The 11,826-nt window shown below is 37.9% G+C and overlaps 1 protein-coding gene across 11 annotated transcripts in view; it reads left to right on the top strand.

Moving 5' to 3' along the window:
- ROBO2 (roundabout guidance receptor 2) overlaps positions 1-11,826 on the top strand; it is a 1,556,064-nt gene that overhangs the window by 1,531,045 nt on the left and 13,193 nt on the right. For all 11 annotated transcript variants that reach the window (XM_045286134.1, XM_045286135.1, XM_045286138.1 and 8 more), the window contains one exon: positions 8,302-8,475. In XM_045286134.1, coding sequence (XP_045142069.1) covers positions 8,302-8,475 — 174 coding nt within the window. The remainder of the gene's footprint in view (positions 1-8,301; positions 8,476-11,826) is intronic.

An 11,826-nucleotide genomic window follows, 5' to 3' on the forward strand; every position in this document is an offset into this window, starting at 1 on the left:
TAAAGTGATTTTTTTAAAAGAATGTTTAAAAGTTAAGAAACAAATTAGTATAAATAAAGACTAATATAGGTCAGAGACAACAAAGCCTAAGCCATTTAGAATCTGGCATTTAAACACACACACACACACACACACATGTGCTTTCTACTACTATTCTATGCTTTAACTTGTATTAACAATTTTAATCTTATTCAAGCCTACCTTCTTCATACATCTTTAAATGTGTTGTTTCCACTGTAACAACTTGAGGAAAATATTGGCAGTGTTCAGGAAAATTGTAGAGATCATGCGGAAAGACATTGGATTGGTTTTGTATGGGAGCTCAACAGCATTGATGTATTTAGAAAAAAATGAAGTATTTGTTTCCAAATGTAAATGATAAATGGGGCAGTGTGTATTTGCAATCTTTCTGAGGAAAATAAGCTAGCAGGTGTCATGGAACATTTCTTTGTTAATTGTTTATTCTGCCTTGCACATGTAGCACATTTCTCTGTCTCTGGAGCATGGGTGGAATTGTTGCCTATGCAATATGTTTCAGTGAAATAGGGACTTCCATAGATTCAGCATGACTTCCATATCTAGGTAGTGGTCAATACTTGGATTGATTTGTCTAAAGACACTGATCACTGAAGATTTTACTTAGCAAATAGTTAGACAGATTGTACTTAATAAGAAGAGTGCCTGGATTAAATATTGGCTGAAAAAACGAGGGCTACGTAGCTAGGTTTTGTATCTCATAAAAATGGTAATGCAACAATTAGCAGGGTCATATTATAAAGCACAGGCTTTACTCTAGCTTAATGGATCTAAGGATAAGCATTTATCAGCAAAGAAGGATTTAGCATATAATGACATGTAAATGAATTGATGACTGATCATAAATTAATTTTAGTGCTGAAGATGTAATACAGACACAGCAAGATGCCAGTTTATCATGGTATTTTACTGCTCGGTACCATTTGAGCAACAATTTAATGTCCCGCATGGATGTCTTCTTTAGCCATCTAAATAGAATTGGAGTAATTTGGGGCCTTCCTAAACCTGAGAAAATTTTAAAACCTTGAAAATGCAAACACAAGTAAATCTGATTATGTGACATAAATTCATTTTTCATTAAATGTTTAAATGTGTATTGATTATGTTAGGACTATAAAGTGTCAAATTGGTATGGATTGCTTGTAATTTGCAAAGAATATCTAACTTTTACCTGGTGTTCATCTTAATGTTCATGCTTACATTCACCTTGCTGAAAGAAAACCAATCATCATAAAAGAGCTAGCTTTTTAATATATGAATCAATGGCTTTCTTCCAATTTTTTTTCTCTTCATATCATTTGTGATACTAAAATCTAAAGGGAGAGGAAGAATGATAGCAACAGATATTTAATCATTAATAGTTAGACACATTTGAAGAATTTGGCAACACAGGAGACATGGAAAATATATATTCTGTTTTTTTAGTCATGAACCATTGCTAAATATCCTTAAGATATCCCCCATACTCTCACATAATTGTAACCCTACTCTAAGACCAATTAGTTCCTGTGACATGGCACTACTGACTGCATGGCCTCATAAAGACATCACTGAAGAAGCCCGATGGTGCCAGGGTATCAGAAGGAACAGTGTCTGGAGTCTTAAAGGTTGGTCTTCAAACAAATAACCATCTAAGTGAGGCATCAACTTAACCCACATGGAAGATACCCACCATCCTGTGTGATCCAAGGATTGTAAATAACAAAATCCAAATCCAAAGGAGGCAACTATTTCAGAGCTTAGATTCAGAACACCTGGTTTGCAAAGGGTGACAGATACCAGTGGAGGCCCCAGATCCATTGTGCTGGGTCCTCACTCAGATTAAGTTCCCATTGAATCCCCTCTGACCATAGCCCAGGGATGTGAATAGCCTTGCTATCACACAGCGAGCACTGTAAAGTCAATTATGGCAGATACAGTTAGGTTAGAATGTTGTGCCTTATTTCTCCCTTTTGCCCTATGTTCAAGTGATTTCTGCTTTCTTTTCAATTGGCATTTTTCTGTTTTGTTTTGTCCTTGTTTCTTTCTAATTTGTGCTTTGCGTGATTTTCTGCTTATGAAACATATGCTAGGTACATCTATGGAGACAGCACCTGGATTAATAATTCCAGGATCACAGCAGGTCAGGTCAAGGGAAATGGGGAGCTAATAACAATGAGTAGGAAAAAGAAAATGTTCTCAAATGGATTGTAGTGATGATTGTACAACTCTTCTTCATATGACTGAGCTAATAAATTTCATGATATGTAAACATAAACCAATTTCAAAATATCCCCCATAAACATACCCATTATGCAAATAGGAGGGATTTCGAGGATAAAGAAGACATACAAAAAGATAAGGATAGAAAAATACATTTTCCTTTATATACCTTGCTCTTGGTGTCAAAGGCCAACATAAATCCACTAACATGAAGCTACTCCCTTTAATCTCAGGCCATTAGACTTCCAGTTTCCTACCGTATCCACCATCAGTGGAACACATCCCTCCACTCCGAAGTCATCCATCTGGTCTCTGCACTTACACAGGATGAAAAAGAGGGAGTCCATGTGGATCTTTCTGTAATAAGCAATGCCCTCTGAGACCCTGTCTTCCTTGCCACTCTCTCTTCACAGGGAAGGGAAGAATCACCAGGGAAAACTTGGATGGGGTAATGGGGTTTCTGGGAGCCTTGCAAGAAGCACTCAAAATTGGGACGAGGATGAGAGTGAAAGGTAGAAAAGCAGATAGTTGTTTCCAGTGCGCTGTTGTAAAGTTCGCTGACCAAGGCAGATGTTGAAAGCATTTATATTCATTACTAGGATGAATATCCCCACACAAACATATTGAAATGAATGAAGTAGTTTCTTCTGAAACTCCAGAATCTAAAAGAGAATATATGGATATGCTTCAAACAATTTATGGAAAACTTTCATTATCTTTCAATAACATTTTTTCACATCAGCCTTTTGAAGCCCCTGTGTGTGTGTGTGTGTGTGTGTGTGTGTGTTTGTGTGCGCGCACACGCGCATGGACACAGCCAATGAAACCCAACCCAACCCCAATCACTGCCGTCTCATGGATTCCAACTCATAGAGACCCGGTAAGACAGGCTAGAACCGCCCGGGTGGGTGTCTGGGGCTGTAACTCTACAGGAGTGGAAAGCCTCATCTTCCTTCTGAGGAGAGGCTTCTATTTTTGAACTGCTGACCTTGCAGTTGTAATTCAGGAAAGACCGGGTGTGCTATTTTCATGCATAAAGTGCTTTGGAAACACCAACGGCAGAAAGATGAAATCTTCTGAGTACAGATGTGGCGATGAGGCTGGCTGAAGATAATAAAGAAGATGGAATTTGATTTGCATGTTAAAGTTCTGAAGGGTTAATAAAGTGGTAGCGATTCAAATGGGTGTCTAAGGAGCAGACGGTGATACAGCTTAGGTCAGATAAGGGGGTTACTCAGGTTATAATAGGGTTGGGGCTTAAAAAATAAATCTGGGCCTCTGGGACATGGGGGTACAGTGAATGGGGTGACCCTTTGCTGGGCATGCCTACACTGTAGGGGATGCTGGGCCCCGCTAGGGTTTCCCATATGGGCTCCAATAAATGTCTTCCCTTTTGCTTAAACGGAAAACTAAAGATCTGGGCTAGATATTGAACTTTCCTCTAGTTCTTAAATGCTTCCTCCCTTCCCCCAATATCATGATCCCAATTCTGCCTTGCAAATCTGGCTAGACCAGAGGATGTACATTGGTACAGCTAGCAATTTGAAATACAGGGAATCCAGGATAGATGACTCCTTCAGGACCAGTGGTGAGAGGGGCGAGGCCTGGAGGGTGAAGGGAATGTGGGGTAGAAGGGGGGAACCAATTACAAGAATCTAAGTATTGCCTCCTCCCTGCGGGATGGACAGCAGAGAAGAGGGTGGAGGGAGACGTTGGACAGTGTAACTTATGACAAAACTATAATAATTTATGAATTATGAAGGGTTCTTGAGGGAGGGGGGAGGGGGGAAGGAGGGGGAAAATGAGTAAATGATATTAAGGGCTAAAGTAGAGGGCAAATGTTTTGAGATTGATGAGGACAACAAATGTACATATGTGCTTGACTCAATGGATGTATGTATGGACTGTGATAAGAATTGTATGAGCCCTCAATAAAATACTTTTTAAAAAAAGCTTAATCCTAGATTAGCCATGACATTGGAGAACTAGGTAAGGTGAGGAACAAAAGTACAACAGAGGAACAATTTCCATCTTCTATATTTCACAAAGAATTTAGATGACAATAAGGAAGACCGGAGAAACGGAAATCACTGGGGAGGAGTTTAGGAATGGAATTGGAGGTGAAGCATCCGGGGTTGAGATAGTTGTAGAGAATTGACAGTAGATCTTTGGAAACAGAGAAGACAAGTCATGGGAGGAGGGAGGTGGTGGTGGTGGGACTGAGCTTGCAAATATTTCAACATGATTCACAGTTCTAGGGTTTCTTATTCTCTTGCGACCACTCACTGACTTCCTTTGATTTTTTTCGTATCTACTGCAGCCTGACCTTGCATCATTTCTCCTTCCATTTGGGGCTGTTGGGCCTTGCCTAGTGATGACTAACTCACAAAAGGTTCTCTCCCAGAGGACGCTCGCTTGCAGGCGTTATCCTGGCTTCCGAGCAGTGGCCTGTGTTGAGGGAATTTGTCTGGAAAGTAAAAAGTGTATCTTTGTGCTTTGGCAAATAGAATCAAAACTCGATCTTTCTCTGCTACACTTAACACCATTTGAACTTCTTGGATCCTTCTAAACCCTTTGGTTTCTGTTTTCTCTGTCTTGCAAGTGCATGAACCCATGCTCTTCTATCCTGGCACCTTGATCACAATTCTGATTAGTGTGTCATTGTAGCCAGGCTCCTGCCTCCACCCGCGTCTCTCAGACACCAGGGGAAAGGGAACTCACCTAGAGTGCTTGAGTTGGGATCCTTTTGTGTAACTAATTTGCTTCATTTGTTTAGAAATATAAAATTATTATTTTTAAGAATATTTTTTGTACCCATTCTTAAAAATCATATGGCAAGAAGCATTTCATAGTTTATTGTCACGAATTAATTGTAGGTGAACTTCAATGTTGCAATATTACTTTTATTAAGTAATAATTTAATTTCCTACCATGCTTTTATGTAAGAGAACAACATGGGGTTGTAAATGACTTTCCATAACTTTAGGAGGAAAAGTTATTTTCCACTGTCTTTACATTTTAAGGCTCTTTACCAATCAAACTGCAGTTATTTTCCTTTACTGCCCTGTTGGATATTGTAAAAACAATTTCATGTTAGTATTGGTGATATTCTTCATAATACCTAATAAAGAGCACGATCCAAGAGAAAATCACGATTCTTAAAATAATAGAAAGCAAATTGTACTGAAAAAAAAATCTTAATAGAACTTTAGAAAGATACCTGTTTTTCATAGTTTTGCGATTTCCATTGGTTTTTGTTTGCGTTATTTTTTTGTTATTTCAGAGTAATTACGTGTTTGTTGTTAGAATCTTGAACATGTCCCAGAATCTGGCCCGTGTCCCAGAAGCACACGGATGTAGTTTCATGCAGGTGGTCATTGGTGTGTGCATTCAACTTGAAATAGAGTCCCATGAATCAAGTGAGGTCTGGACAAATCTACTTGGAATACATGAGAGTTTGTTTCAACAAAATAGTTTTTCTCTGTGAGTTTTAGGGTCTTAAAATGTTCAGAGCAATTGTCCTTCTGGAAAAATGATCATATAGCAACATTTTCAAATGTGAAAATTGAATAGGTGGAACAATTTTGTTCATGTGCTACGAAGAGATGCCCCAGCATTGTGCACTCCTGCTAAAGTATGCATATGGCTGAGGAAGTCCTGGTGAGGCCATGTTTACCTCCAAGAAGTGAGGCATTAAGGTGGCTGGATACTTGTCAAATAGCGTAGCATGTACGAGCAGATAAGGTATCCAATATAAACAACTTACTAGACAACTACATTTGTTTCCAGGTTCAATGGTAAATGGATGGGGCTCTGCATCTGACGAGGATCGTAACTTTTCTAGTCATAGATCTAGTGTAGGTAGCTCCTCAGATGGCTCCATCTTTGCCAGCAGAAGTTTGGCACAAGCCCTGGTGGCAGCAGCAGATAAAGCTGGTTTTAGGCTGAATGGCACCAGCCTCACACGAACAGGTTGGTAGATTACAAGTCAATACTTTTTGCATGAGAGAATCTTGTCCTTTGGACACTGAGCTATTTTTCTTCTGTTATTTCTCCTCAGTGAGCCTGACTACAGGGCTTTCTTTAACCTGCATGAACCCATGGTGGATGCTCACCTACCAGAACTCTCTTCTGATAGTAGTTTTGCAGAGTCAAGAATTGGCTCTTCTTAGCACTTTTTTTCACCTTTCTCTTCATGGCTCTGCTGCTTAATTGAAATAACTTCCTTTTTATATTAGAAGAAAGCAGCAACTGTGTTTGCCATTAAATTTTCAATAACTCACACTCTCTAAAAGGCTCACACAATCGATAATGCACCCAATGATTAAACTTATTCAGCTTTTATTTCCATTATTTTCCTTTGCCCCATCTCTTTCTGCCAATGTACTTTCTGGGAAGGCTTCCTAAGCATGGGGTGAATGGGTCAAGAGCTATCCATCTAACAATTCATATGGCTGATGGTTTTATTAATCGTTTGACTGTTAAGATTTTAATCCAATAATTTGTTATTTGTTTGAAAGGATGCTAATAAAAAATACACCCATTGCATTTTTAAGTTGAACAAACTGATGCCGACATGTGAATTGTTCTTCATATAATAAAGAATAAGTAATAGATAAAAGACCAAATTGTGTCACTATCCATGAGTCTACATATTGCATAGGAAAGCAAAAGGAGATTAGTACCAATCTTAGGGCAGTGATTTGTAGTCATTCATTTAATTGAAACCAAATAACATTAGCATGATGCTTTGCTTATATTTCACTATGCTTACTCTTATGCTCATCTAAGAAGTTTCAGATATACAAAAGTAAGTTACCTTAAGAAATAAGCTAATGAAACATTGTGTAGATTTTTGAAATACTTTTAGTATTTAAATAACAGTATAAAAATGTAAATGGAAAAATGATTTCGACCCTTCTCAAAACTCTCATTTTTTTAAGCATCTTGAAAATTCCCATTGAATTACACCATCCACATTTCCTTTCAGTATGCATTAAATATCATCGAAGGCAATAAAGACTCCCTAAACATTGCAGAGGTTTATTTTTCATTTGGCATCCAAACTAAAACATGTTGTACTATAGTGGTTATTTGAAATGTCTTGCTTTATGCGCTATAAGTCAGAAACGTTATGTTGCCTGAGTGCTTTGTGTTGCACAGTAATCAGAACGCAGTGACAAGGAGCAAGGGAACTAATAAATTAAAGGGCATAAGTGCATTTCTTGCATGTATGCTACTAGCTAATAATGCACAGTAATGTTGTATGAAGTAAAAACATTCACAAGAGAATGAGTACATGTTCATAAACCAGGCTTCTTTGCTATAACTTACACAATATCTAAATCAAACATTTTTGAAATTTATTGGCTAACCTTTTCCCAGAATACATTTCGTAGCATATGCACACTAATCCAAAGGAAAAGGACAGAGCACAGTCCATTGTTTGGTGACAATTAGAGTCTACTCAGACAGAAGACAATCAGAGGAAGCACCTATGGCTCTTAGAACAAGGGGATTTTTAAAATTCTGAACACTGATGTGATGGAGTTTCTGGGCTCATCGTGTATGTGTGTGGGTGGTCAGGTCAATTTAAGATACATGTCTGAGTAGACCCTGTGTGTAAACGTTCACATGTAATTACTACAGGACTTTTTTTTTCTTTGCTCAGGGATTTAAAGAGGTTATAAATCCAACGCATGGAACAAATAATACAGTACCCGATTCATCTTTTTAATTTTAAGGCACAAATCTGCGTGGATTTGCATCCCTAACAAAATATATCACCAAGCTCATGAAGGTTAAATAAAAATATACTTTAAAATATCAAGTTATGTTTGGTAGATTTGCTTTCTACTGATGTGTTTGTTTGTGGTGGTGGGTGTTGTTTATTAAAATAATGCCTCAGGGCATATTTTTGTTCTATAAAAATGCACTCGTATTTTGTATCTTCAAAGAACATATTCAGGCAGGTAGGCAAGCCAGTCTTGGAGAGAAATCCAAGAATGAATCAGTGTTTTGTAATAACATTTGCTATTTACACTCCCTCCCCTGCTTTTTTAGGCAAAGCTTTTACCTCCTCTCAGAGGCCTCGACCGACCAGCCCGTTTTCTGCAGACGGTAACAGCGCGGCAGCCCCGAGTCAAAGCCAGAAGCCTCGGTCCAGTAAGAAACACAAGGGAGGCCGAATGGACCAACTGCCAGGGTTGCCTCCTCGAAGGGAAGGACTGACAGATGGTAAGTGTCTCCTTCCCTCTTATCTCTTCGGGGAAGAGATGTTCTCTGTGAAATCATTTCACTAAGATTAATGCTACTATGGTAGATGAGGCATTGCCTCATTACAAAACAAAGCAAAAAACCTGGCAATAGGGCCTTATTGAAATAAAAATTCCCTCTTATTTAGCACTCCGTATTATTGTGTATATCTAACTCTCCAAGAAATACAAGCTGTGCAATTTTTCAAGGCTGCTTTCTTTAGCCAATCCTGAATTCCCTATTAATGCTCTCCAGCGAATGCTCCAGTTTCAGATAAGAAAAGACAACATAAGCAGTATTTATCATCTTCTTGGAACAATTATGCATTTGTCATCTTTCTGGAACAATTATGATATTATTAAATTAAGATCTCTTAGATAACATTTCGCTTTTGGAAGAGACCGCATAATGAGGTAGTAGTTTAGTAATGGCTTGGTTTTATGAATTTCAAAGCCACAAGCATGCAGTAGATCATCTCTCTGAGGGGTCAGGAAAGTTTATTGTTGCCATTTTTTGTAAAATCCAGATAGTAAATACTTTTAGCATTGTAATCCATGGGCCCTCCACTCTGCTCCTGTAGTGCAAGTGCCTGATCTCCAATAACATTTTATTTACAAAACAGGTGCCATGACATTTTGTCTGCAAGTCATAGTTTCTTCTTCCAGTCCAATGCTCTCCTTGATTTATGGGATCAGTCATTGAGAAGCCATGGTGACACAGGGGTTAAAACAACTCTCAGTCGTTAACCCAAAAGTTGGCAGTTTGAACTCAAAGCTTCATAGGAGCCAGAAGCAACAGGCTGCTTCCATGTAGACTGAGACCCTTGAATGCCCTCCACGGCAGTTCTACTCTGTCCTCTTGGGATGCTGATGTGGAATTGATTTCATAGCAGTGTGTTTGTTTGGTTGCTGTTGTTGTTTGTGTGTTTGTTCATTATTAATCACTGAGTAGTTGTGTAAATATCACTTGTTTCAGGGAACACAAGACTATTGGAAGGCAGTCTTTTTCAAGAACAATTAATTCCTGCATCTTATGCAGCAGAGTCTGTTTTTCCATACGTCCTATTTAATTTTCTCATTGGTTAAAATATGAACAAAAATACACATCCTGTATTTTATTCTAAGAAATATGTAAGATGAGACAATTAAAATACCTATTATAATGTCAGGCCCAAAGGTAAATGTATTCTCTCTTCTCAGCATGATCCCTTACAAGCACACAACCTTTATTCTGAGAGAGTTCTACTAATCATTGACAGCATGACTGTACAACCGGCACATTAGATCCTCTGGGGAGCTCTTGAAAGATACCCTGGGGATTCTTATTTAACTGTTCTTGGATATAAATAAGGTATAGGTATTTTCCAAAGTTCTACCAGTAACTCTAATTGCAACTATGTGATGCTCTGATCTAACCTGAGCACTTACTTCAGTGTGAGGCATGGCGGTACAGAACAGAATGAGACCTGGTTAGACAAGAAGAAAAACCTCTGTTGGTTTTATTGGTATTTTCTCTACTTTCTGGAGATAATCTATGTACTGATGTTTTCATTTATCATGCTAAGGAGACTTAAAAATCCAAACATAGCTATTTCTTAAAGCTTTGAGGCTTACTTGTACTTCCTTTTTATTTTGTTTTCATTGGAAGGCGTTTCAATATGTTATGTGGTTAAGGGCACAGATTTTTTGATTCGCTATAAATAGGTATCCCATGGTGTGCAACAGGCTCACAATGACCTTTCTGCCTGAGATGTTCTGAAGATTAGTTGAGCAATGTGGAGTGCTGATCTTATTTTTTCTAGAGAAAATGACTGCTCACAGCAATGTGTTTATTATAAAGCAAAGCATTCACAGTTTTATGTCATTTCCCTTCTCTGGATATTTGGGAAAAGGAAAAAAAATTTTTTCTCTTGTTTTTACAAGATTCTTAAAGATTATATGAAACATACATGGAAGATAGGTGATAAGAATCAACACAATGTAAAGTTTACTTCTTTCTCCGATAACTATTTGTCTTGAAAGCCTTTTTAGGTCAAGTTAAAGCAAGCTACATCTTCTAAAATATAATCAATATGCTTATACTACCTATCTTTCTGGAATAAAAAGCCCTTAATTTAATCTAAGTAGGTGCTGTCATTCCAAATGGAGGTTATGGAATATGTGTTATCAATAAGTATATTCTGAAAGTATTGATAATGTAAAAGAAATTTCAGTTCACCTGTCTTCCTGAGTTTTTTATCTAAAGGCATTTTAAATATGATACAAGGACACTGATTTTAGATCATTCTACAGATTATCATTACAGAGATAGCGTTCTTACAACAAATGGATATGCCATAGCATTTATATGGAGCAAATTCATGAATCAGGAAAAAGATTCATAACATTTGTCCGTAGACATTCCTAGATGGCTGCTGGACTGTTCAGTGTCACTTATTGAATAGACATTGCACATTATAACTAGTGCGCGATTGATTTTGAGTAGAATTTTATGAGCATTAAAGGGCTATAACTAACTGCTATACGGGAGTGTGGTTGCTTAATGGTTGTGCACTGAGACACTAACCACAATGTCAGCAGTTCAAAATCACCAGCCAAACCAAAGGAGAAAGAAAGAGTTTATCTGGGGAAACCCACAACAGCAGTTCTAATGTAAGAGAATTTCTGCCCTGTCCAATAGGGTCATGGTGAGACAGAATCAACTCGATGGTGAGTAAGCTATACTTAAATAAAAAAAAAAATCTAACTCTCAGAGGCTTAATGGAGTAAATGTATTTCTCATTGACACAATGTCCCATAAAGGTCAATTGCCGACAGAAGGATGCTGACATCATCCATATTTGAGTGCCATCTTTTTGAAGAGAAGGCCATTGTTTTCATGAGCCAGTTGCTACTCACCTGGGGTTTCTATGACTAAGTCTGCATGTGGTAGGCATCACTCCGTTGATACTGCATTGAAAAGAACATAGTACAATGGCATCAAATGAATGAATGAAATGGAAAATTATCCAATGAGAGGAAAGGGAATCATGGTAACTTCAAATCTCTGCACCCAAGATTAAACAAAAACAGGCTAAAACAGGCCTTGCTCAATCCAAATATTCCAGTCAATTTACATCTCAAACCAAATAAAAACATTTGGCACCAATATAACATTAGCCAATGCCAAACAAGGAGGCAGAGTGAGGAGTTTCCTTTTTTTTTTTTTTAAATCATTTTATTAGGGGCTTATACAACTCTTATCACAATCCATACATACATCAATTGTGTTAAGCTCATTTGTATATTCATTGCCCTCATCATTCTCAAAACATTTGCTCTCCACTTAAGCCCC

The sequence above is a fragment of the Echinops telfairi genome, unplaced genomic scaffold (genome assembly GCF_000313985.2).
Source record: "Echinops telfairi isolate 266 unplaced genomic scaffold, ASM31398v2 ScPeMD7_6;HRSCAF=24_0, whole genome shotgun sequence".
NCBI classification, from domain to species: Eukaryota; Metazoa; Chordata; class Mammalia; order Afrosoricida; family Tenrecidae; genus Echinops; species Echinops telfairi.